Here is a 22,648-nt window from a genome sequence, read left to right as displayed (position 1 = left end):
GATGGACGTCGCGGGGTTGGGTGGTGGGGGTCGGGGCGGCAGGGTGTGGGGGAGGGGCAAGGTCAGGGGGGGGCGGGTTGGGGAGAAGGGTGGAGGGGGAGGGGTGGAGGGGGGAGGGGGGGAGCGGTGGAGGGGGGAGGGGGGAGCGGGGGAGGGGGAGGGGTGGAGGGGGAAGGGTGGAGGGGGGAGCGGGGGAGGGGGAGGGGTGGAGGGGGGTGGGGTGGAGGGGGGAGGGGTGGAGGGGGAGCGGTGGAGGGGGGAGCGGTGGAGGTGGGAGGGGTGGAGGGGGGAGCGGTGGAGGGGGGAGCGGTGGAGGGGGGAGCGGTGGAGGTGGGAGGGGTGGAGGGGGAGGGGTGGAGGGGGGAGCGGGGGGAGGGGGAGGGGTGGAGGGGGAAGGGTGGAGGGGGGAGCGGTGGAGGGGTGGAGGGGGGAGCGGTGGAGGTGGGAGGGGTGGAGGTGGGAGGGGTGGAGGGGGGAGGGGTGGAGGTGGGAGGGGTGAAGGGGGGAGGGGTGGAGGTGGGAGGGGTGGAGGGGGTAGGGTGGAGGGGGGAGCGGTGGAGGGGGGAGGGGTGGAGGGGGGAGCGGTGGAGGTGGGAGGGGGGGAGGGGTGGAGGGGTGTATGGGGGAGCGGTGGAGGTGGGAGGGGTGGACGTGGGAGGGGTGGAGGGGTGAAGGGTGGAGGGGTGGAGGGGGGAGGGGTGGAGGGGGGAGCGGTGGAGTGGGGGGGGGGGACGTTGGAGGGGGGAGCGGTGGAGGTGGGAGGGGTGGAGGGGGGAGCGGTGGAGGTGGGAGGGGTGGAGGTGGGAGGGGTGGAGGTGGGAGGGGTGGAGGGGGGGAAGGGTGGAGGGGGGAGGGGTGGAGGTTTGGGGGCCTCTTATCCCTCGCCGTCGCTTTTGCTCAAATTTGAAAAGAGCACGCGAAGCCTGCGGGCCTCAGTGGCAGCAACAACAACAAGACGACGCAGTGCCACTCGGGCAGCGCGACTTCATTTCTTTATTTGTATATGCAGTCCGGATTGTTTGTTTTTACACAACTCAATTGTTAATTTCGAGATGTTAACCACCTCGCGTGGTGTGCAAGGAGGTCGTGGGTTCGATCCCGACCCCTGACGCCTGCTGCTGTTGTGTATTTGGAGTTTGCGTGTCTCTCTCTCTCATCATTATCATCACGGTGGTGAAATGTTAACTACCTCGCTTGGTATGCAGGAGATCGTGGATTCAATCCCGACCCCTGACGCCTGCTACTGTGTATTTGAAGTTTGCGTGTCTCTCTCTCATCATTATCATCACGGTGGTGAAATGTTAACTACCTCGCCTGGTATGCAGGAGATCGTGGGTTCGATCCCGACCCCTGACGCCTGCTGCTGCTGTGTATTTGGAGTTTGCGTGTCTCTCTCTCTCCCTGTGGTCGCGTGGATTTTTCTCCGGGGCCTCCGGTTTTCCCCTCCACATTTAGAATCGTGCGTTCAGATTGCTTGGCTGCTACACATTTACAGACGATAAGCCACTTGGTCGAGTTGTGATTTGTAGCCAGGTCGCTTCTGAAGAAAAACTACAGAGCTCAGTGGGGTCTTACCTGGTAAAAGAAATAGAATAAATAAAATAAAAAAATTTAAACATTATGCAGCGGGCTCTTTGTGGGAGAAAAAAGCCAGACAGCACGCGTGGTGGTGCTGCTGCTGCTGCTGCCGCTGTTGTTGGTGTACGTTGAACTTCTTTTGCACCGTACCTAGCCAGCCGTGCTAATCGGTGCGGCGGGGGGGGGGGGGGACAACAAACCAACCACAAAAAGCAGTTCTAGAGAAATGAATGCGTCAGTCTCGATGATTTAAAAGTGCGCAGTCTCCAGCGGCTTCCTAATATCTGAAGAGAAGAGCGTTCCAGACGGCCGCAGAAGCGCGCGACGCGGCGACCGCGATCGGAGGGAAGAGCGGACTTGGGCTGGGCCGAGTTGTGGGGGGCTGCACATGGACGATAGCAGAAACAAACTCTCCCTGCGTGGTCCAAACACTCCAGCCGAGGGGGGCTGCGCGTTCGCCCCTTGGTATCGTTATCGTTGTTGCGGAGGGTTTCCCGGTTCGAATCCAAACGGCGGCCCTGGTCCAATAACTCTAAGAAACAAACAAACAAAAACAGTAACATATTCTTGGTTCTTTCGGTAAAGTCACGTAGAAGGGAAATAATAAAATAATATAAATATAAAACAATACAAATTCTCACGACGTTTCGACTGCAACACAAGCAATCGTCATCAGGTGTGAAATCCACAGCAGTACATTTTTTAAAAAATCCACGGGTCAAAACGCGCAGGGCTTAATTGTTTAATCAATATTTTCCGGAACGCTGCGATTATCGTCATTATTATTAGTACTGCTAGAACGACGCCTGTTTACCGAGCAATGCCGGCCTCTGCAAGTCGCTGTCTTTTGTGCAGGCGGAGTCTGTGAGTGCGTGTGCGCGAGAGAGGCACTTGGTTCATCCACCGCCACCACCACCGCTGAGGAGCCAATGCTCTCTTCGCTCCTTACCGATTGGCTACGTGCGGTGCGAAAAAAGTTCAACATACATTAGTGGTTAACATTGCAAGGACATTTATTCATCCTAAAACGTATATTTTATTTGTTAAAATAATAATAATAATGTGCCCTTCGCAGAAAATATCCACGATTTTGGAGCAGCAACAATGTTTTTTTTTCTCTCGGGAATTCCCTTTCACCACCTACCCCCCTCAAAACATATTGCGATCGATTTGAGGTAAGAACTCTGAACCGAAGACGGGGAACTGCGCGACCATCGTACGCACACCGTGTTCTGTAGCCAAATATATTTCGACGCTTTTGGCTGCTCGCCTCGGTGGATGTGACAAAGAAGTGTTGGGGCGACGATGATTTTTGCGTGGTTTTTTATTGCAATGCAGTCATTGTCGGCCAGGCTGAGACTCCCACCCACCCACCCACCCCCCGTCCCCCACTAGCCGCTCTCTGAGCAACCGCACCCGTGAACGCGGTCGCATCGCGAATTCTCAACCGCGATCTCAGTGCGACCAGCTTTGGTGATCTGACACGACACGTCGTGAACCACGCGTACTGGTTATGCACAATTGTCGAAATTATTTTGGCCCAAACGTGCTCATCGCAGGTGCGGGGTTGGCACGCTGAGCTGCGAATCCGATGGACCCGGGTTCGACTCCCGCTCGCGGCATAAACGCCCGCGACGAATATCTCGACCGATCCTGGGCCTCCCCCTAGTTCCACTCAGCCTTAAAAAGTACTACCCTGGTGCGGTGCGTGTAAATACCAGCGCTGGCGAGACAGCGTGGCTCTGGCCACAACACCGCATCACGTGCTGTGCCGGCCTTCATAGGTGCTCGCTAACAGCACTTGCTACACGGAGGGGGGGATCTTTATCTTCGTATCTCTTTGTGGGCGGTGGGGGGAGCGTTGGCTCAGTGGTTATCGCCGCTGCACTACGACAACAGCTGTCGCATTTCAACCCCCGCACCTCCGATTAGCACGATTGGCTACGTACGGTGCGAAAGAAGTTCAACACGCGTGCACGCATACGTGCGGCGGGCCTTTATCTTTCGACACGGCCCGTTCCGAATGTTTCCAAGGTGGCGAGCAATGACATCGTCTCATCAAAGTGCGGCCCTCGTGTTTGTCCGGAGCACGCGTTTCTCTCTGTTAGACGTAAATATGCACCATGATTTGAATGCGAGTCGCTGCCATTGATCTGGCAGGTGCGTGGAAACGCTTCTGCACCCCCCCTCCCCCCCCCCCCGTGTGTGTTTGTGCGAGCGCCACATTATTCCAAAGCTTTGTGTCACCCATTTGAAGATGAAATTCCGTGCATCTGCATATCATTGTCGTCGGATTCGTTCGTTAGACCAATTAACGATGAATTAATTCGCAGGGCACCGCCCCCACCCCCCCTCCCACCGCGTTGTTAATTCGCTGCTCGGTTGAATTTCTTCCGAGGCCGAGAGAGTCATTTGATCCCTAACCTCACCGTGCCGGGTCATTGCGGGTTATGTAGGTGAAGGAAGAAAAGTGGAAGCGATTCAAGTTCCAATGATCACTCGCCGCTGATGTTGCGCGTGCAATCGAACGCGGGGAAGCCGGAGATGTGGCGGCGAAAGGTATTGGACGCCGCGTCTCGACGAATCCGTTAGGTAGCAGATGTTGCCCAGCGCAGTCCAGCCATCTAGCAGGCAATTGAAATACACGTGGAGCAACGAATTGATACGTCAATGAATGCGTGTTGAACTTCGTATGTACGTTGAACTGCTTTCGCGTCGTACGCTGCTAACTGTGCTAATCAGAGGTGCGGGGAACGACAGCTAAAAATATCGATTATTTTTTCAACTAATATCGATCATTACGCTCTCGATACGTGCATTGCATGTGCAATAATTTATTGTTTTAAAGTTGTATACACTGTATGTATTGGTTTCACACGTTCTTATGGTTATACAGAACCTGTTTAGCCAGGAAAGCCTCACTCAAGGCTCTTTTTAGGGAAGGCCCTGCCAATGTTTGTCTCTGTAGTGGACGATTTTGCTGCATCGCGCGCTTTCAGATGCGCTTCTGCGGCCGTCTGAAACGCTCTTCCTTCTGATTTGAGGAAGCCATTGGGAGCTATTCACTTTTAAATCATCATCTATATTGACAAACTCATTTATTTTATAACTGCTTTTGTGTTTAGTTTGTTGTCCTTACCAACCCCCACCCCGCACGGTTGGCTCCGTACGGTGCGAAAGAAGTTCAACAGACCCACGGGTGTAATTCTAAGGGAGTAATTTGCAGGTCATTATTCAGCATTCTGATGTTTGGCCGACACCAAGTTATATTTAGGTGGGTGTGGGGGGGAGGAATTCAGCTGTGGGAAGAGACCGGAGAACCCGAGGAGAAATCCCAAAACCCTTTCGAGGTGGGTGACGGGGCCCAGCGGTAGGGCGGTTCTCCGCGGTTCGAAACCCAGCGGCCGCCCTGGTTATTGCTGCAGTTGTGTAACAACGGGAACCAATACGCGCCGCCTGCCTCGCCGTGGGCCTTAACAAAAACAAAAAAAATCCCCTGGCGTCATTCGCAAGAGCAGGCCGTTGTGTGCCGGTGTCAGAGTCCTCGTCTGCCGAATTTGAGAATTTCACCGCATTTGACTCAATTTGTATCAGAAACACACACGCAGCAGCAGTAAATATTGCCCTCCCCCTCTCCTGGCAGACTCGTTTTAGGTCAATCTGGCAAGAGAGCCTCTATCCTGGTCTCCCGAGTTCTCGCCTAGTTAAACAAGTAAACATTAATCTGACAGGTGCCCCCCTCTCACCCAACTCGCTCATCCCTCCTCACCCTCCACCGCCTACAACACCTGGCGTGCCGGTGTCGTCACCCGTCCACGTATTGGGCAGGTCCATGCACACTCTTAGGTTTTTTTTCGGTAAAGTCACGTAGCTAAAAAATACAATTTAAAGTTAATAAAAGTAATAATGGAAATAAAATAAAATAATAAATCACGACGTTTCGGAGGCAACACAAGTCTCCGTCATCAGGTGGGACCGTCACAGCTAAAATTACTGCATCAAGTGAGGAAAATTCCAAAAGATCAGCCCTTAAAATACAACTTCTTGGTTCTTTCGGTAAAGTCACGTAGAAGGGAAGTAATAAAATAATAAAAATAAAACATAATAAAATTATTCTCACGACGTTTCGGCCACAACGCAAGCAGCCGTCCTCAGGTGAAAACCAGGTCCGTCGAGGCGACAGAGTCTGAATGTCGCCTCGACGGACCTGGTTTTCACCTGAGGACGGCTGCTTGCGTTGTGGCCGAAACGTCGTGAGAATAATTTTATTATGTTTTATTTTTATTATTTTATTACTTCCCTTCTACGTGACTTTACCGAAAGAACCAAGAAGACTTAAAATACAAGTTAAGGGGGGAGGGGCTTATCTGAATGTGGTAATCAGGGAATGGAACGTGGGGGTGGTGGGCGGGGCTACAAGAGAAATTGGTCAACGTACTGTTAAACGCTGGAGATGTCAACACTCGGTAAAGTAGAAAAGTACCAGTCAATGCACCTTGCTTGGCTCGTGACATCTGACGCGGCCGGTCAGATTGATAGAGGCTCACTTGGTGGCCGGAGATCATTCTCGGCTGGTTGTTTGTTTGTTTGTCTCCAGAACATTTGTTTCGTTTGGGTTTAACTACGCGCGTCACATTCTCATCATCGTTGTCATCATAATAATAAGGAATTGCAGAGCATCACGACACATTGACCGAAAGCTCGGATTCGGTGGGGGGGGGTTCGCCGCGTGATAACGACTATCGATGCGTGACGGGGGACCAGGTCAATAGACGTGAGGCATAGTGACATCGTCGCGGCTGAAATTGAAAATGATTTCAGATGTGATATTTAACAGGGGGGAGGAGGAGGAGGGGGGGAGGCGTTGGTGTTTTGCGAGAGAAATACTGATGAGTTCAGAGAGGATGAACGTCAGGTTTGTCACGAGATCGCGCGTGTGTGTGGGTATATAGCGTGGGGAGCGGTGGCGCAGCGGTTAGCGCTACGCTGCGCTACGAACCTGGCGACCCGGGTTCGATTCCCGCTCACGGCCGACACCAGTGACGATTATCTGAACCGGTCCTGGGCCTCCCCTAGGTCGACTCAGCCTCAAATGAGTACCCGGTGCGTTGCGTAAAAATATCGCCACTAGGGAGACAAAGGCGGCCCGGTGTGGTGCTGGCCACCCACCACCTCGTGTGTGCTCTCTCACCGCACTTTCCCCAATCGTCTGTAACAGGCTACACGGGGGATCTTTGTCGTCGTGCAAGTAGATTTGTTGCGCAAGTGAGAGCGTTCACACACCGCACCAGAGCGGAAGCGTGCCTACAGATTAAGACAATGCAATAAACACACGACCTTACACACACACACCGCCAGCATCAACACGGCTTTCTTACCTCCACCCTCGGCCATCTCCCATCCTACCCAACCACCCACCCAGCTCCATCCTTCCGCCCCAACCGCAACCACCGCCTCCTCCTTCTCCTCCCACCGCGGAACAAGCCCAGCCGTGCCACGGCTGTAGCTGCTCGCTCAGCTGTGCACTGCCACCCGCTTTCATTTGTCATCATCAGCGCGCCATAATGTGTGCACGGGCACGCGCCGAGTGAGTGGCCGGTGCTTACGCGCGCGCGCGCGTGCGTGTGTGTGCGTGGTACGGCGCGGACATGTATCTGTGCGCGCGTGCGTGCTTGTGTGTGTGTGCGCGCGCGTGGGACCGTGTGTGTGTGTGTGTCTGTGCGTATGGCGAGTGGTAGTGTAGCGGTTGGCGCACTGCGGTACAAATCCGGAGACCCGTGTTCAGAATCTTTATTTGTACTGGAGGAATCCGATAAGCTATAAAGCTCTTTTTCGAAGACATCCAGCAGTTTCACAGATGTCCAGTAGATTCCATTCCCGCTCACGGTTAACACCACTGATGCTTATCTGAACCAATCGTTGCCCTCACCTAGGTCGACTCAGCATGAAGTGAGTGCCTGGTGCGGTGTGTTAACTTAGCCACTTGGGAGACAAAGGCGACCGGGCGTGGTGCTCACCATCCACTCCTCTCGTTTGCCCTGCCGGCCTTCATAGGTGCACGACAACACTTGCCACAACAGACTGTTAAGGCTACACGGGGGGTCTTTGCGTGTGGCCCTGTTTGGCCGGATCGAGGGCGGTAAGCAGGCGCGGCACGGGCGAGAGAAGAAGTGGACTGATGTGGCAGAGCAGCATGTGGATCGACTGTATTTCCCAAGCGGAGCGAGTTGATGGCCTGGGCCTCATCACAGACGGCTGCACGGGATTAACCATCCCATTGCATTACATTTCTGCTCTTAATGCGTCTAAATTCCAGCTCTGCTAATTCAAAATACCGGTCTGACTGTGGCCGGGCGAGTGATCAATAGGGAGGTGTTGACCCTCCCTGTTGTGTGGAACAGAGTTTGACTTGAAGACGGGATTCATCTTCTTGGTTCTTTCGGTAAAGTCACGTAGAAGGGAAGTAAGAAAGTAATAAAAATAAAACATAATAAAATAATTCTCACGACGTTTCGGCCACAACGCAAGCAGCCCTCCTCAGGTGAAGACCAGGTCTGTCGGGGAGACAGCGTCTATTACTTCCCTTATACGTGACTTTACCGAAAGAACCAAGAAGATGAATCCCTGCAGTCACGAAAGCTTTAAATTGAAAATTGAAGACGGGATCTCAGACGTAGCCCTGCGATATCCGCTTCCGCGGGACGTTCTCCAACACGAACAACGGCTGCCACTGCTTTCTCTGCGACGGAGCCACATTGATACTACGTCTCGTGAAGTGAGGCGGGGTGGGGGGGTTCATCCAGCAGTGGATTTCCAGAAGGGAACATCAATGGGCTGGGTCAACCATCGACCTGACATCAACATTTGAAGCTCTCCCATTCAATTCACCGATTTACAACTTCTACAAGTGCGCTATTCGTTTCCTGTATAGTCTATGATTATATGAGAGGCAAGTGATGGGTGGGACTATTTGCTCAGCAATGGTATGCGTATTCATATTCTTAGGTGTTTTCGGTGAAGTCACGTAGGTGAAAAATTAAAATTAATGAAATAAAATACAAATAAAAATCACGACGTTTCGGAGGCAACACAAGCGTGTAAAACATTACAAATACCCTCCCCCCTTCCCCGTCGCATCTACGTCTTTCAACTCGGCAAGGCCACACAGTTCCTGCCCAACTTTCTCGCCGACTAAACGACGATGCTCACCCCTCGGGTGCGCTGGGAAACCTGAGCTATTGAGACGTATCAGAGCCGGAGAGAGTGAGAGATAAATAAATAATAAACATCTAAGCGTAACTGTTTAATTACTAAATAAAACAACTCGCCTGCCCTTACCAATTCTGCAAGTAACCCATTTGCCCCAGGGACTAAATTAGCATATATTAATGCGAAAGTAAAAAAAAACCCGCAAAGCAAACCTCACTCCGAATTAATTTCCTGCCCGGGTTCTACAGATCCATTATTTACCGAGTACAAACCCACGCCGCCTCCCCCACCGACGGATTGTGCAGTTACATCGCTGGCTGACACATCATTCAGTTGATTTACAGAGCGATGCAATTCACTAAACCACCCCACCCAATCGCCACGCCACTGTGACATCCACCCACCACTCACCCACTCACCAACCTACGCACCAGCAACCCATACACCACTCACGGCATCAATCACCCACCCACTTGCCCACCCACTCAACAACTCACCCACATAATCCATCAATCCACCTATGCACCACTCACCCACTACTTACCCATCCACGACTTGCCTACCACTCACCCACCAAAGCACTCACTCACCCACGCACCAACCAGTCTGCCCACCACTGACCAACAAACTACCCACCACTCACTACACACCACTCACTACCCACCACTCACTCACCCACCCACCTACACATCCACCCACTCACTAACCCAGCTACGACTCACCCACCCTCTCACCATAGCCTCCGAATCCACCCACTCATCCACCTACCGAAACCTGAAACGATATTAGATAAGACAGTCTTAAGCAAGCCAAACAAATCACTCCGTACAAAAATAAAACTTCCAAGCATCCACAATAGAGGTCATTCCTGATAACTATAAAAAATACGATTATTCAGAATCAACTATGCTCTCCTGTATATATAAATAAATAGCATTCCACCCAATGACTATTAATGACGTTATATTCTCTAACGCAACGAGCGTGTGTCCTCTGTGCTGCGTTGTGTTGAACACACACACGGCCCTCCACCACACAGCCCCATGGGCTATTGGGGAAAGGCTGCCGGGTGGAGGAGCCGGGGGTCCCCTTCGAGCTCGCGTCAGAGGTCGCAAACGGGTTTTGATTCCTTACCCGTACCCGGCCGCACCAGGGTCGCAAATGGGTACCCGTACCCGGCCGTACCCGTACCCTACCCGAAATGAGTGACAAACGGTTACTCACCAGTGACTCACGGCCTACCCGTACCCGTACCCGGCCGCACCAGGGTCGCAAACGGGTACCCGTACCTGGCCGGGTACGGGTAGCCGGGTATCGGGTAGGGTACGGGTATCGGGTACCCGGTTGCGACCTCTGGCTCGCGTCTTATTTTAATTCCTCCGATTCTACGCCGCGTTCCTCTCGGCTTTTAAATCGCTCCCGCATCGATGCTTCGAGTCGCTCGCGTCGAGTCCTGCACACACACACAAAGACAACAGAAACCCCGCCCCGGATAGCCTCAATAGGCTGTTGACGCAAGTGCCGTTAGCGAGCACCTATGCATACCGGCACGGGCACACGAGGGGTTGGGTGGTCAACCCCACGCCCGGCCGCCTTTGTCTACCTGGTGGCGATGGTTACACACCGTACCAGGTACTCATTTGAGGTTGAATCGGCTTAGGGAAGGCCCAGGACCGGTTCAGATAATCGTCACCGGTGTTGGTTGTGAGCGGGAATCGAGCTCGGGTCTCAGGGTTAGTAGCGCAGTGCGCTAACCGCTAAACTACCGCTCCCCATACGCACAGACACACGGACACATGCACACACGCACACAGACGCATGGACACACACACACATGCATAGACCCATGCACACACACAAATACATAACGACCGCCTTTTGACCAAGTGGCTGTGACGTTACCACGGCGCTTGTGCCATGCTAGGTGCACTCTGATACATGCACACATACACACAGATACACGCATACGAACACCCCGATACATGCACACACATGCATGCACATGCATACACATACATGCAGATACACAGGTACAGGCACACACAGACCAATGAATGCGCACGCAGACCCACGCATTGCAAAACGCGATGGATAAATGCTCACACAACAACAACAAAAACCGACATTCGACACTAAGTTGCTGGGACGTCACCACGGCGCTTGTGCCAGGCTATGTGCACGTCGGGAAAAACATCCCCCTACCTCCTCGTTGGTAACACGCTCTGGTGAGCGGTGCCATTGGGGGAAGGGACAATCTCAAATCGCCCATGCCCCTCATGGCGATTGTAGCCACCACAGCGGCCATAGTGGGGGGGGGGGGCTCTGGACGAGTGCCAGGGAACTGGTAACCCCTCCACCTTCAACCCAAATACCACCAAGTCACATACAACACGGACCCATGCGCACACACACACGCGCAGCGCAGCGCCAACGCACTTCCCTTGACTGAATGTTAATATTAAATGCTTGTTACCGTTGAAATGAAAAATCCATATTGCATTCCAACGTAGCGTGATACGCAATGCATGAATAATGAATGACAATTTACAGCCCCATCGCAAATCCACTGCCTGCTGCTGCCAGATCACCCGGGCACGCGCACGGTCTCGACACCCTCCAGAAGCTAAGCAGGACGGAGCCTGGAGAGTGCTTGGAGGTTGTTGCACGTCGTCATTAGAGGGCGGTGGTGGAGGGGAAATCAATGGTTGTACGGTACTTCTGTGCTCCAACGTCTCTGTGCTACCCCGTCTTCACCAAACATCCCATCGACCCGCGTGGTGAAATATGGACAAATAACCCTTCATCCAGCAGTGGATTGACAACGAGGGCTGTGACGTGTCCATGAACAGGAGTGGAGTGGTGGCGCAGCGGTCAGCACACTGCGCTATGACCATGGCCACCTTGAAGCAGCCCTCTAACAAAATGTTGTTGTTTAGCGAGCACCTAGGAGGATCCGAATCGCACACGACGAGTAGGTGGGTGGCCAGCACCACGCCCGGCCGCATTTGTCTCCCCAGTGCTGATGCTTACCACGTATCGCACCAACTACACGTTTAAGGCTGAGTCGACCTCGGGGAGGCGCGAGACCGGTTCAGATAATTGTCACAGCGGGAATTGAACCCGGGTCGCCTGGTTCCTAGCGCGGTGCACTCACCACGACGCATTGCGCGCGCAAAAGACAAAGATCTTCCACATGGCAAGGGCTGTTAGAGAGCACAGATGAAGGCCGACACGGCACACGAGGGGGGGTGGGTGGCCAGCACCACGCACGGCCGCCTTTGTCTCCCGAGTGGTGATGTTCACACACCGCACCAGGTACTCATTTAGGGCTGAGTCGACCCAAGGGAGGCCCAGGGCCCATTGAAATCATCGTCACTGGTGTTGGCCGTGAGCGGGAATCGAACTTGGGCTGCCGGGTTCGTAGCTACACTACCGCTCCCCGTATATGTAGGCACATGCACACACACACACACATGCACCGGATACACCGACACGGAGAGGCAAATCCAAAGATCCTCCCGTAGAGGCCGTTACGGTCTGTCAGGGGCGAGTGGTTCAGGCGGACATCACGCAGTGCGAGCCCTTGCCAAGTACGTAGAGGCGTGAGTGAGGACGACCACCGCCGAGATGAGATGGGTGAGATCAGTGCGCGTGAGATGGATGATAACAGCAGCAACAGCAGTAACAGCAGCAGCAACAGCAGCAGCAGCAGCAACAGCAGCAGCAGCAGCAGCAACAGCAGCAGCAGCAACAGCAACAGCAGCAGCAGCAGCAGCAACAGCAGCAGCAGCAACAGCAGCAACAGCAGCAACAGCAACAGCAGCAGCAGCAGCAACAGCAGCAGAAGCAGAAGCAGTAGCAGCAGCAGCAGCAGCAGCAACAGCAGCAGCAACAGCAGCAGCAGCAGAAGCAGCAACAGCAGCAGCAGCAGCAGCAGAAGCAGCAACAGCAGCAGCAGCAACAGCAGCAGCAGAAGCAGCAGCAGCAACAGCAGCAGCAGCAGCAACAGCAGCAGCAGAAGCAGCAGCAGCAACAGCAGCAGCAGCAGCAACAGCAGCAGCAGCAGCAACAGCAGCAGCAACAGCAGCAGCAGCAACAGCAGCAGCAGAAGCAGCAGCAGCAACAGCAGCAGCAACAGCAGCAGCAACAGCAGCAGCAGCAACAGCAGCAGCAACAGCAGCAGCAGCAACAGCAGCAGCAGAAGCAGCTCTGGGCCGTGGTGGATGGAGACGGCTTGGGTGATGCCTTCATCCAGCAGTGGATAGAGAGCGTCTGCTGTTGATGGTGGTGTTGATGATGACGAGCATACACACACAAAGACAAAAATCCCTCGTATAGCCTTAACAGATTGTAGGGGCAAGTGCTCGATAACGAGCACCTATGAAGGCCGGAATGGTACACGAGGGGGGTGGGTGGCCAGCACAACGCCCGACCGCCTTTGTCTCCCCAGTGGCGACGTTTACACACCGCACCAGGTACTCATTTGAGGCTGAGTCGACCCAGGGGAGGCCCAGGACCGGTTCAGATAATCGTCACTGCTGTTGACCGTGAGCGGGAATCGAACCTGGGTTCACAGGTTCATAGCGCAGCCCACGTACACACACACACACACGCGCGCGCACCACCACGCCGTCTAGCCCCCTACCCAGGGCTATTGTGAATCGGGTGTGAGCACATGAATGGCAATCGGTATCGTTAAAGAGCGCCGGTCACGTGGTCTGGTGAGGCGGGTGAGAAAGGGAGAGGTGGGGGGTGGGAGATTTGAGGGTGGGTGGTGGCGGCGCTGGTGGTGGGGATGAGATTGAAGAGGGTGGCGTGGAGCGTGCAGTTCACGTGCCCATCGAATGCGTCGCGCGGTAAAACTGAACAAAATCATCTGTCGCCTCCCCCACCACATCCCGCGCGCAATGCGCACGGGAACACGCACAGACAGAGCCCCCCCCCCATGCTCGCTAGAGCCCTTAGCGAGCACCTACTGAAGGCCGGCACGGCACACCAGGGAGTGGGGTGGCCAGCACAGCGCCCTACCGCCGCTGTCTCTCTCCCCAGTCGCGATGTTTACACGCCGCAACGGGTACTCATTTGAGGCTGAGTCGACCGGTTCAGATAATCGTCACCGGTATTGGCCGTGAGCGGGAATCGAACTCTTTCCGTCGGGATCGTAGCGCAGTGCGTTGACCGCTGCGCCACCGCTCCATTACGCACACAGAGAGACAGATACACACACATACACGCAGATACACACGCAGACACACACACACACGCAGATACACACACATACACACGCAGATACACACGCAGACACACACACACACGCAGATACACACACACACACGCAGATACACACGCAGATACACACGCAGATACACACACACACACACGCAGATACACACGCAGATACACACGCAGATACACACACACACACACGCAGATACACACGCAGATACACACGCAGATACACACGCACACGCAGATACACACGCAGATACACACACACACACACGCAGATACACACGCAGATACACAAGCAGATACACACACATACACACGCAGATACACACGCAGATACACAAGCAGATACACACACATACACACGCAGATACACACGCAGATACACAAGCAGATACACACACACACACGCAGATACACACGGAAACAAATGCATTCACGGAGATGTATACCTCGGCGTGAGCGTCCCTTCGTGTGAATTTTCTGTTGCTGACATATCTTCTTCGTCGCTCGCTCTCCCTCACTCACGCGCTCTCTCCATCACTCATCCACCCATGCCTGATCCAGCACCTCCCTCCCTCCCCCTCCTCGCCCCCTCTGCGCTCCGTGAGCTGACGTCAAATAGGTACCGAGACGGAAACGCAGAGAGCCCACGGCCCAGCCCTCCAATTCCCTCCTCCCTCCCTCCATCTCTCTCTCTCTCTCCTTTATCCCTTCCGTCTCTCCCTCCCTCCATCCATCCCTCTCTCTCTCTCCTCCCTCACCCACCCACCCACCCTCCCTCCCTCCCCCCTCACCCTCCCACCCTCCCTCCCTCACCCACCCACCCTCCCTCCCACTGCCTCGTTGCGCGCAGCCGCCGTTACTCGACCGCTGAGAATAGAACGGAGCCGTGGAGGGAGAGAGAAAGAGCGCGCGAGAGAGCGAGAGAGCGAGAGAGGAGCGGTACTGGGGGGATCTCTTGCGAATCGCGAGATTCAATCCGACCCCGAGCGAAGATCCACAACTGATACAGAGAGAGAGCAGAGAGCCACAGGCAGACGCCCACAGAGAGGCGAGCCGAGGCAGAGGGGCCCGGGCTGGCTGCTGGCCGAGAGAATCTGCGAGGAAGGGGAGCTGAAGGGGGTTGGGGAGAGACGCTGAGACGGCGAGACCCATTGGACGCGCACCCGCAGATGCCAGCTTGACCACGGGGACTTAGCCTTCAACGCGAGGCGCACTTGGCGGCTGCTGCTGCTGCTGCGGTCGATGCTGCTGCTGCTGCTGAAGACGATGACCATTAACAACACTGCCGACACTGCCACGTGAGGTCAACAAACTTGACCAGACGGCGCAGTAATTAGGTTCGGTCCGTACTCGAACAAAAAAAACATATCTATTTATATCACTAAGCTGCTGCTGCCGCTGCTGCTGCTGCTGCTGCTGGTGGCGGCGGTGGTGGTCATCATCTGCCCCATGTCAATTGACTGATGCCAATTCGGGGTCAGGCAGCCGCGTCCCGCGACGCGGGAGCGGTTGTGCCTCCTCCTCCTGCTGCTGCTGCTGCCGCTTCTGCTGCTGCTGCTGCCTGTGTCTCACAGCAGCAACAGCCGCGCGCGGGCTGCTTCGGTGACCGCTGCTCGATATGCGGCGGACGAGGACTGTTGCTTGTTTGAGGTCTCCTGCTCCCACCACCGCCTCCCACGCCGTCGTCGCCGCCGCCGCCGCCGCCGTCTGTGGGCACTGCCCCGTGACCGCGCGCACGAACGCAGAGGAGCGCTCCGAAATTGCACCGGCATCGCCTGCGCAGCCGCCGAGACGTGCCGTCAAGTGCGCGAGGCCAGGTGTGTTGACGTTCAGCAGCAGCAGCAGCAGCAGGTGAAGAGGACATCAGCGATGAGAAATACGACCTCGGTGAATTTGGAGGAGGGTTAGAGAGATATTTGGCAGAGACGAGAGCGGGTTGAGTCGTCGGAGTCGTCGGAGGAGTCGGAGGAGGAGGTGGTGGTCGAGTGGGAGGCAACACGTGAATGGACGAGGAGGCGGTCGCTGTTGTTTACATTGCGAGGCAGCCGGCGGCGCGCGCTGCTGGCTATTATTGGGGACGAGGTCGCTTGTCGTCGAAGAGGTGACACGGACAAGGCGGTGCTGCGATTACAGCTCCACTACCAAGCGCCCTCTGCGCGCAAAGGTACGGCACGCGCTCGTCCTTGCAGATACAGAGGGTGGGCACGCTCGTGTCGATGTCCATACTCACTCACGCACACATAGCCATGAATGACGTGAGACACGTACAGATACGCAGGCGTACGTGCGTGCAGATGTGTGCATGCATGCAAACAGATACATGCACATACACGATAACGCATGCAGGTGTATTTACACACAGGCACACACACACACACAGACATGCGTGCATAGACACACGTGTGTATACACACACACATACAGATGCGCTCATATATACACATTCACACAGACGTGTATACAGAAGCACACAGACACGTGCCCACACGCACACAAGCACACGGCATGAAAGAAAAAACAAAGATCCCCGATATAGCCTTCAACAGACGACTGGGACAAGTGGTGTGAACGAGCACCAACCAACACACACGCACACACGTGCGATTAAAAGATGAAACAAATACAGACAGACACGCCCGCGCATATACAGTATTACACATATAGTATGTACACATCGTATGAGTAGCATGTACATAAATAAACAAATAGATACAAAACACTAAGACATACACACGTATACACATAAATATATAAACATGCACAGACACAGGCACACGTACACACACATGCACGTGGACACAGCGACACGTACACACACATGCACGTATACACAGGCACACGTACACACACATGCACGTGGACACGGCCACACGTACACACACATAGACATTAGACACAGCCTCAATCAAGCTACAAAGACAAAGGTCCCTCATATAGCCTTGATGGACTGTTCGGGCAAGTTCTGTTAGCGAGCACCTATGAAGGCCAGCATGGCAACACGAGGGGGTGGGTGGCCAGCACCACGCCCGACCGCCTTTGTCTCCCCAGTGGCGGTGTTTACAAACCGCACCGGGTACCCATTTGTGGCTAAGTCAACCTAGGGGAAGCCCACGACCGGTTCAGATGATCGTCACCGGTGTAGGTCGTGAGCGGGAATCGAACTCGGATCGTGGAGTGTTCGGAGCGCAGGTTTGGCTCACCGTTACACTGCTACCGCCGCACATTCGGCAACAAAGGACGCACGGACACACATCAACGCGCATCAACACGCACGCACAGGCGCACGGCACAGAAGCGGACACGGCTCCACGATAATAATTGATAAATCCCATCGAACGCGCTGTAATTGATGCGGAATTGCTTAAAGCACTCGGCTGCTGGAACCTGACGGGTTTTATCGCGGGACACGCGGCGCTTACTTGAGCCCGGCGTTGCTGCTGCTGCTGCTCTCCGAGCTCCACTGGGTGATGGTGATCAGGGTGAGGATCAGGATGAGGATGATGAGAGACGCGCTCCAGATTTGATAACTCGCGAATAGAGGGTGGTGGGTGGGGGGAAGGCCTTATGTAACGCAGCTTCGCAATTGAATAAATAGCTCGCAGCTCGGCACGTTTGCTGCGGAGAAGGAAGGCCCATTGCCCGAAACGTCGCCTATTGTATATCTCACTTGAGAGCAGCGCTGTCGACGAATGCGTCGAGTTATCCTTGTTGTGTGTGCTTGTGCGGTGTCACCACGCAATGCAGGCGGCATCTCCATACGCCTTTGTCTTTAACCTCGTTAATGGCTTCTCAACCTCGTTAGTGGCTCACCTCCTTCTGCGGCAAAGCGTGTGGCTTCTGCGCTATCGCACGCCCACCTCCTCGGTGACTTTCATTACCAATCGTCATATTATAATACTCGTCATCAGTCGGTCATCCCGAGCCACGGTCTGTCCACTGCTGAGTGAGAACCTCCCCAACGCCGTCGCCACCCTTCACGGTCCCGCGATGCCACCAATCCATCATCGCGGCTTCCCCGCACACGAGATGACCTTCCCATCGCCGCTCGCACTCGGGAGCGCTCCGTCCGTTGCGTGTCATTCCGATACCAGTCTCGTTCGCGTCCAGCCGGCGACGACTGCGTCCTGCCCGAGCCGACTTTATTTTCCGCAGCGGTCACGGATGTTGTCCGCTCGATTCGCGATTTTGTTCTCTGGGTTAAGTGTTATCCTCTCTGTGTCTCGCGCGGTGTGAATGTCAAGCAGCGCGCATCTCTTTCTCTGTGGGTCTTGGCCCACTCCATTTACCAGAGCAGGTGGCATGCGATGGTGGGGTGGTGGAGTGGTGGGGTGGTGGGGTGGTGGAGTGGTGAGGTGGTGGGGTGGTGTGGTGGTGGAGTGGTGAGGTGGTGTGGTGGTGTGGTGGTGGAGTGGTGAGGTGGTGGGGTGGTGGAGTGGTGCAGTGGTGGGGTGGTGGGGTGATGGAGTGGTGGGGTGGTGAGGTGGTGGGGTGGTGGAGTGGTGGGGTGGTGGAGTGGTGGGGTGGTGAGGTGGTGCAGTGGTGGAGTGGTGGGTGGTGGAGTGGTGGGGTGGTGGGGTGGTGGGGTGGTGGAGTGGTGGAGTGGTGGGGTGGTGGAGTGGTGGAGTGGTGGGGTGGTGAGGTGGTGGGTGGTGGAGTGGTGGAGTGGTGGGGTGGTGGGGTAGTGGGGTGGTGGGGTGGTGGAGTGGTGGGGTGGTAGAGTGGTGGAGTGGTGGGGTGGTGAGGTGGTGGGGTGGTGGAGTGGTGGAGTGGTGGGGTGGTGGAGTGGTGGAGTGGTGGGGTGGTGGGGTGGTGGGGTGGTGGAGTGGTGGGGTGGTGGAGTGGTGGGGTGGTGGAGTGGTGGGGTGGTGGGGTGGTTGAGTGGTGGGGTGGTAGAGTGGTGGTGGAGTGGTGGTGGAGTGATGGGGGCGACGTTACGGGCAGCAGAGGGCAGCGCACCAAAGGCAACAGCTGTTCTGTGATTGCGAGTCCCCACGTCTCCGCTGCCCGCCTGCACCAAAGCGCGCTGACCGGCGTGCTCAATTGTTACGGTCAAATTTTTTGTGTCTTTCGGTAAAGTCACGTAGATAGGTTCAAAAAAATAACAAAAAAACGACGACGTTTCGATCACAACACAATAATGACGATCGCTTGTGTTGTGATCGAAACGTAGGTTTTTAAAACATTTTCTTGGAACCTATCTACGTGACTTTACCGAATTACCTAAAGCATTAAGTCACGAAAGCTTTAAGTCAAGATTGTTATGGTCAAATGACCAAACCCGACACACACAAATCTGGGAAACGAGGGCCCTGATCCAGCGTGGATTGACAAAAATGGAGGGTTTGGGGGGGGGGGAGAGAAGGGGGTAGGGGGGGGGGCTGCGCATTTCACGTCTCCGATTTGTATGACTGTGACTGCCGGACACTCATCGCAACGCCCGCACTGGCTCGGGCAAGGTCAGAGAATGCATTTGACGTTGTTCGTGCCGCGGCTCCATTCCGCGACGGCAAGGCGCTAAATTGGATTGGCCCATCTCTGATTCGGAAACCGGACTCTTCGCCCAGGACTCATTGAGCCAAATCGGCTGTCGTTTGACCGTTTGCCCCAACCCCTCTCCGCTGTTGTTATTGCGGACGTCAGCTCGTTTTGTCTTGAGGTGAGAGAGGGATGGGATAGAAGGGTGAGAGAGGGAGGGAGGGAAGCTGACGATGGTGTCAATGCCGCTGAGCTGAGAGAGAGAGAGAGGGAGAGAAGAAAAAAAAACGTGAACCGTTTTTTTTGGCGAGTCCTGACTTTGGTTTTCCGAATTTATAATGCGGAACTCACCGCTGCTTCGGCATCAAATCGACGCAGCCGATGAGTGTGCCCCATCTCGACTCATCGCGGGAGCTGAGCGGCGGTTTTAAAGCCCGGTTGGTTTCTCGGATGGGATACGACCCGCGTCTACCAGGCGTTGTCGGCTCGGGGCTACGGGGTGGGCGGCAGATGGAAGTACAGCGACTGGATTCTTGAATCTGTCGTGTGCGGAGCTCGAGTGTCAGTCACCGACCCCCCCCTCCTCTGTAACGCGTGGTGATGGGGGGGGGTTCTTACTCACACACAACGACAAACCACCCGGCGATGGGAGGGACTGGCAAACGTCACATTGCAGGATCCTCCTGGGACAACAGTTTTGACACTCAGCGAGGTTTTCATCACTGAATTAAAAAAAAATCATTCTTTGTATAATTATCATCATCATCATCATCATAAGCATCATCATCATCATTTACCTGCCTCAATGAGCGAGTTCCAATTGATCTCTGAACGAGTCACGTGTATGTCGTGGCATTGTTTCGGAACCGTGGGTCTGGCTGTCGTCTCGCGTGTCTGGCACGTGTGTCCGACTCGTGTGTCAGACACACGTGTGCGCGCGCGTGTGTGATTGATTCACGTGTGTCTGACGCATGTGTCACCCGACACCTGTGTCACCTGATACGTGCGTCTTACACCGGTGGCCTAAATCGTGCATGCAAGTCTGTCGTATCGGACTCGCATATCCGGCCGTGTGTTTCTGACTTTTCAAATCGCATTCGCACGTGCAATCGTTCCCCTGACGCAGATATATCTGATGCGTCTGATCCTTTTAATAACACGATGACAATACCCCCCTTTGTGAATCGGGGTCAGTGCGTGGCGGTGAACGGCGAGCCGTGAGAAGAACCCCCCGGATCGGTGCAGACATCACTCACCACCGACGTTCGCCTCGAACGGAAATCGAACTCACGTCGTGGGATTGACAGCGCGCCGCTCTCTAACCCCGACCGCTGTTATCTGACTTTGTATATCCATCCGCACGCGCGCCGTCTGTCTGACTGACACCGCTGACCCGGGTCGCCCTTTGCCTCCTCCTCCTTCCCTCCTCGCCACAGTCGCTCAGCAGCAGCAGCATCATCAGCAGCAGCGTCAGCAGCAGCAGCAGCGCCATCACCGCCGCCGCTGGCAGACGGACAAGACGAGACGAGCAGCACCCTCCCCCACCCCCACTCTCTGCCCGTCCGCCCGACGCACATGAACCATGGAGAACAACGCGGAGGGCTCCACGGTGGACGGCAAACCGTGCACGGCCAGCGACGAGGAGCTGAGCTCTCTAGCGCCGCACGGCTCCTCGGGACACCTCGTGGCGGGTCCGAGGCGCCTCATGTGGCAGTCTGCCGTGCGGCACATCACCGAGCAGCGCAGCGCGCAGTGCAAGGTCACGGTGACCGACCAGGACATCCAGGACATCAACAAGCAGATCCTGAGCAAGGGCTCTCGCAGCGGCAGCCACGCGAGCTCGGGGAAGGTGCACCCAGGTAAAGCCAGCCACAGTTCGACGGACAGCGACTACAGCGCGGGAGGAGGAGGAGGCGGCGATTCGTACGAGCGCACGGCATCAGAGTACCTGCTTGGCAGAGGGATCACGTACCGGGGCCTCATCCTGCCCACGCTCAGAGACGCGTTCAGGTCGCGCGACTTAGAGCGCCTCTACCAGCGCTACTTCTTGCGCCAGCGGCGGAAGTCGCTGATCGTCATGAACGTGGTGGACATCCTCTTCAAGCTCACAGTGCTCGTGGTCTACACGAGCGTGGCGCCCTCGATGCTCAAGCCCGTGCGCGCCGCGCTCGCCGGCGCGTTCATCGCCGTCGGCGTCATCCTGTGCATCCTCGTGCTCGTGGGCAAGAACGCGGCGTCGCACGCATACCTGCAGTGCGCCGGCATGATCACCTGGCTGTCGCTCAGCGTGCAGGTGGCAGGCGGGCTAGGCTGCGGCCTCTACCGCGACGGGGTCTCGTACGCGCTCTTCACGGTGTTCGCCACCTACACCATGCTCCCGCTGCCGCTGCTGTGGTCCATCCTGGCCGGGATGTCCACCTCCGCCGTCTTCCTGCTCGTGCAGGGCTTTGTCCTGGCTCCGAGCGACTTCCTTCCCCGGCAGGTGAGTTCATTGCAAGGGGGGGGGGGGGGGGGGGGCGCGCCGTGGTGGTGGTGGTGGTGATGGTGGTGGTGGTGGTGGTGGTGGTGATGGTGGTGGTGATGGTGGTAATGGTGGTGGTGGTGGTGGTGAAGGTGGTGGTGATGGTGGTGGTGGTGGTGAAGGTGGAGGTGGGTTGATTGATGATGATGATGATGTTTGGGGGGATAGACGAGTAGGGTCCCGTGCCCATCGGCCAAAGCTCGCGAGAAGCTGCCCGAGAACGCATGCGTCCAGCCTGCACCCTTCACGTCGGGAATGTAGGTGGAGGGGTGGGGGCTAGTGGGGGGTGAGGGGGGCGGGGGGTTCATCTCTGTATACGTCACGATAGAGAGCGCTTACAGAAAACAAGACTTGAGCTGGATGCGTGCCTACCGACGCAGACAAACGAGGCGACGGCTCTGCACGTGTAGCGCTTCGCGTTCGCTGCAAGCGCGTCCAACGAGCACCGAGTCGTGCCGAGTGCGTGTGTGTATATGTGTGTGTGTGTATGTGTGTGTGTATGTGTGTATGTATGTGTGTGTATATGTGTGTGTGTGTATGTGTGTGTGTATGTGTGTGTGTGTATATGTGTGTGTGTGTATATGTGTGTGTATGTGTGTATGTATGTGTGTGTATATGTGTGTGTGTGTA

At 55.5% G+C, this 22,648-nt stretch overlaps 1 protein-coding gene and 1 long non-coding RNA gene across 3 annotated transcripts in view; one reads left to right on the top strand and one right to left on the bottom strand.

Moving 5' to 3' along the window:
• Positions 1-869: 869 nt before the first annotated feature.
• On the bottom strand, positions 870-14,667 carry LOC144935890 (uncharacterized). Of its 2 annotated transcripts, XR_013637367.1 has the most exons (4): positions 14,469-14,667; positions 4,008-4,202; positions 2,393-2,534; positions 870-2,110 (listed from the first exon to the last, which is right to left on the bottom strand). It is a non-coding gene; the product is annotated as an uncharacterized LOC144935890 (long non-coding RNA). The 2 variants fall into 2 exon arrangements; XR_013637366.1 differs by lacking the exon at positions 4,008-4,202 and having other exon boundaries at positions 14,469-14,645.
• Positions 14,668-14,861: 194 nt separating this feature from the next.
• Positions 14,862-22,648, top strand: part of ADCY8 (adenylate cyclase 8) — a 93,844-nt gene continuing 86,057 nt past the window's right edge. Inside the window, exons 1-2 of the mRNA XM_078862738.1 lie at positions 14,862-16,186; positions 20,934-21,979. Of these exons, the coding sequence (XP_078718864.1) occupies positions 21,080-21,979 (900 nt within the window). The 5' untranslated portion in view covers positions 14,862-16,186; positions 20,934-21,079. The remainder of the gene's footprint in view (positions 16,187-20,933; positions 21,980-22,648) is intronic.

The sequence above is a fragment of the Lampetra fluviatilis genome, chromosome 14 (assembly GCF_964198595.1).
Source record: "Lampetra fluviatilis chromosome 14, kcLamFluv1.1, whole genome shotgun sequence".
Taxonomy (NCBI): domain Eukaryota; kingdom Metazoa; phylum Chordata; class Hyperoartia; order Petromyzontiformes; family Petromyzontidae; genus Lampetra; species Lampetra fluviatilis.
The sequence above is the reverse complement of the archived record's forward strand: the minus strand, read 5'-3'. Positions and strand labels throughout refer to the sequence as shown.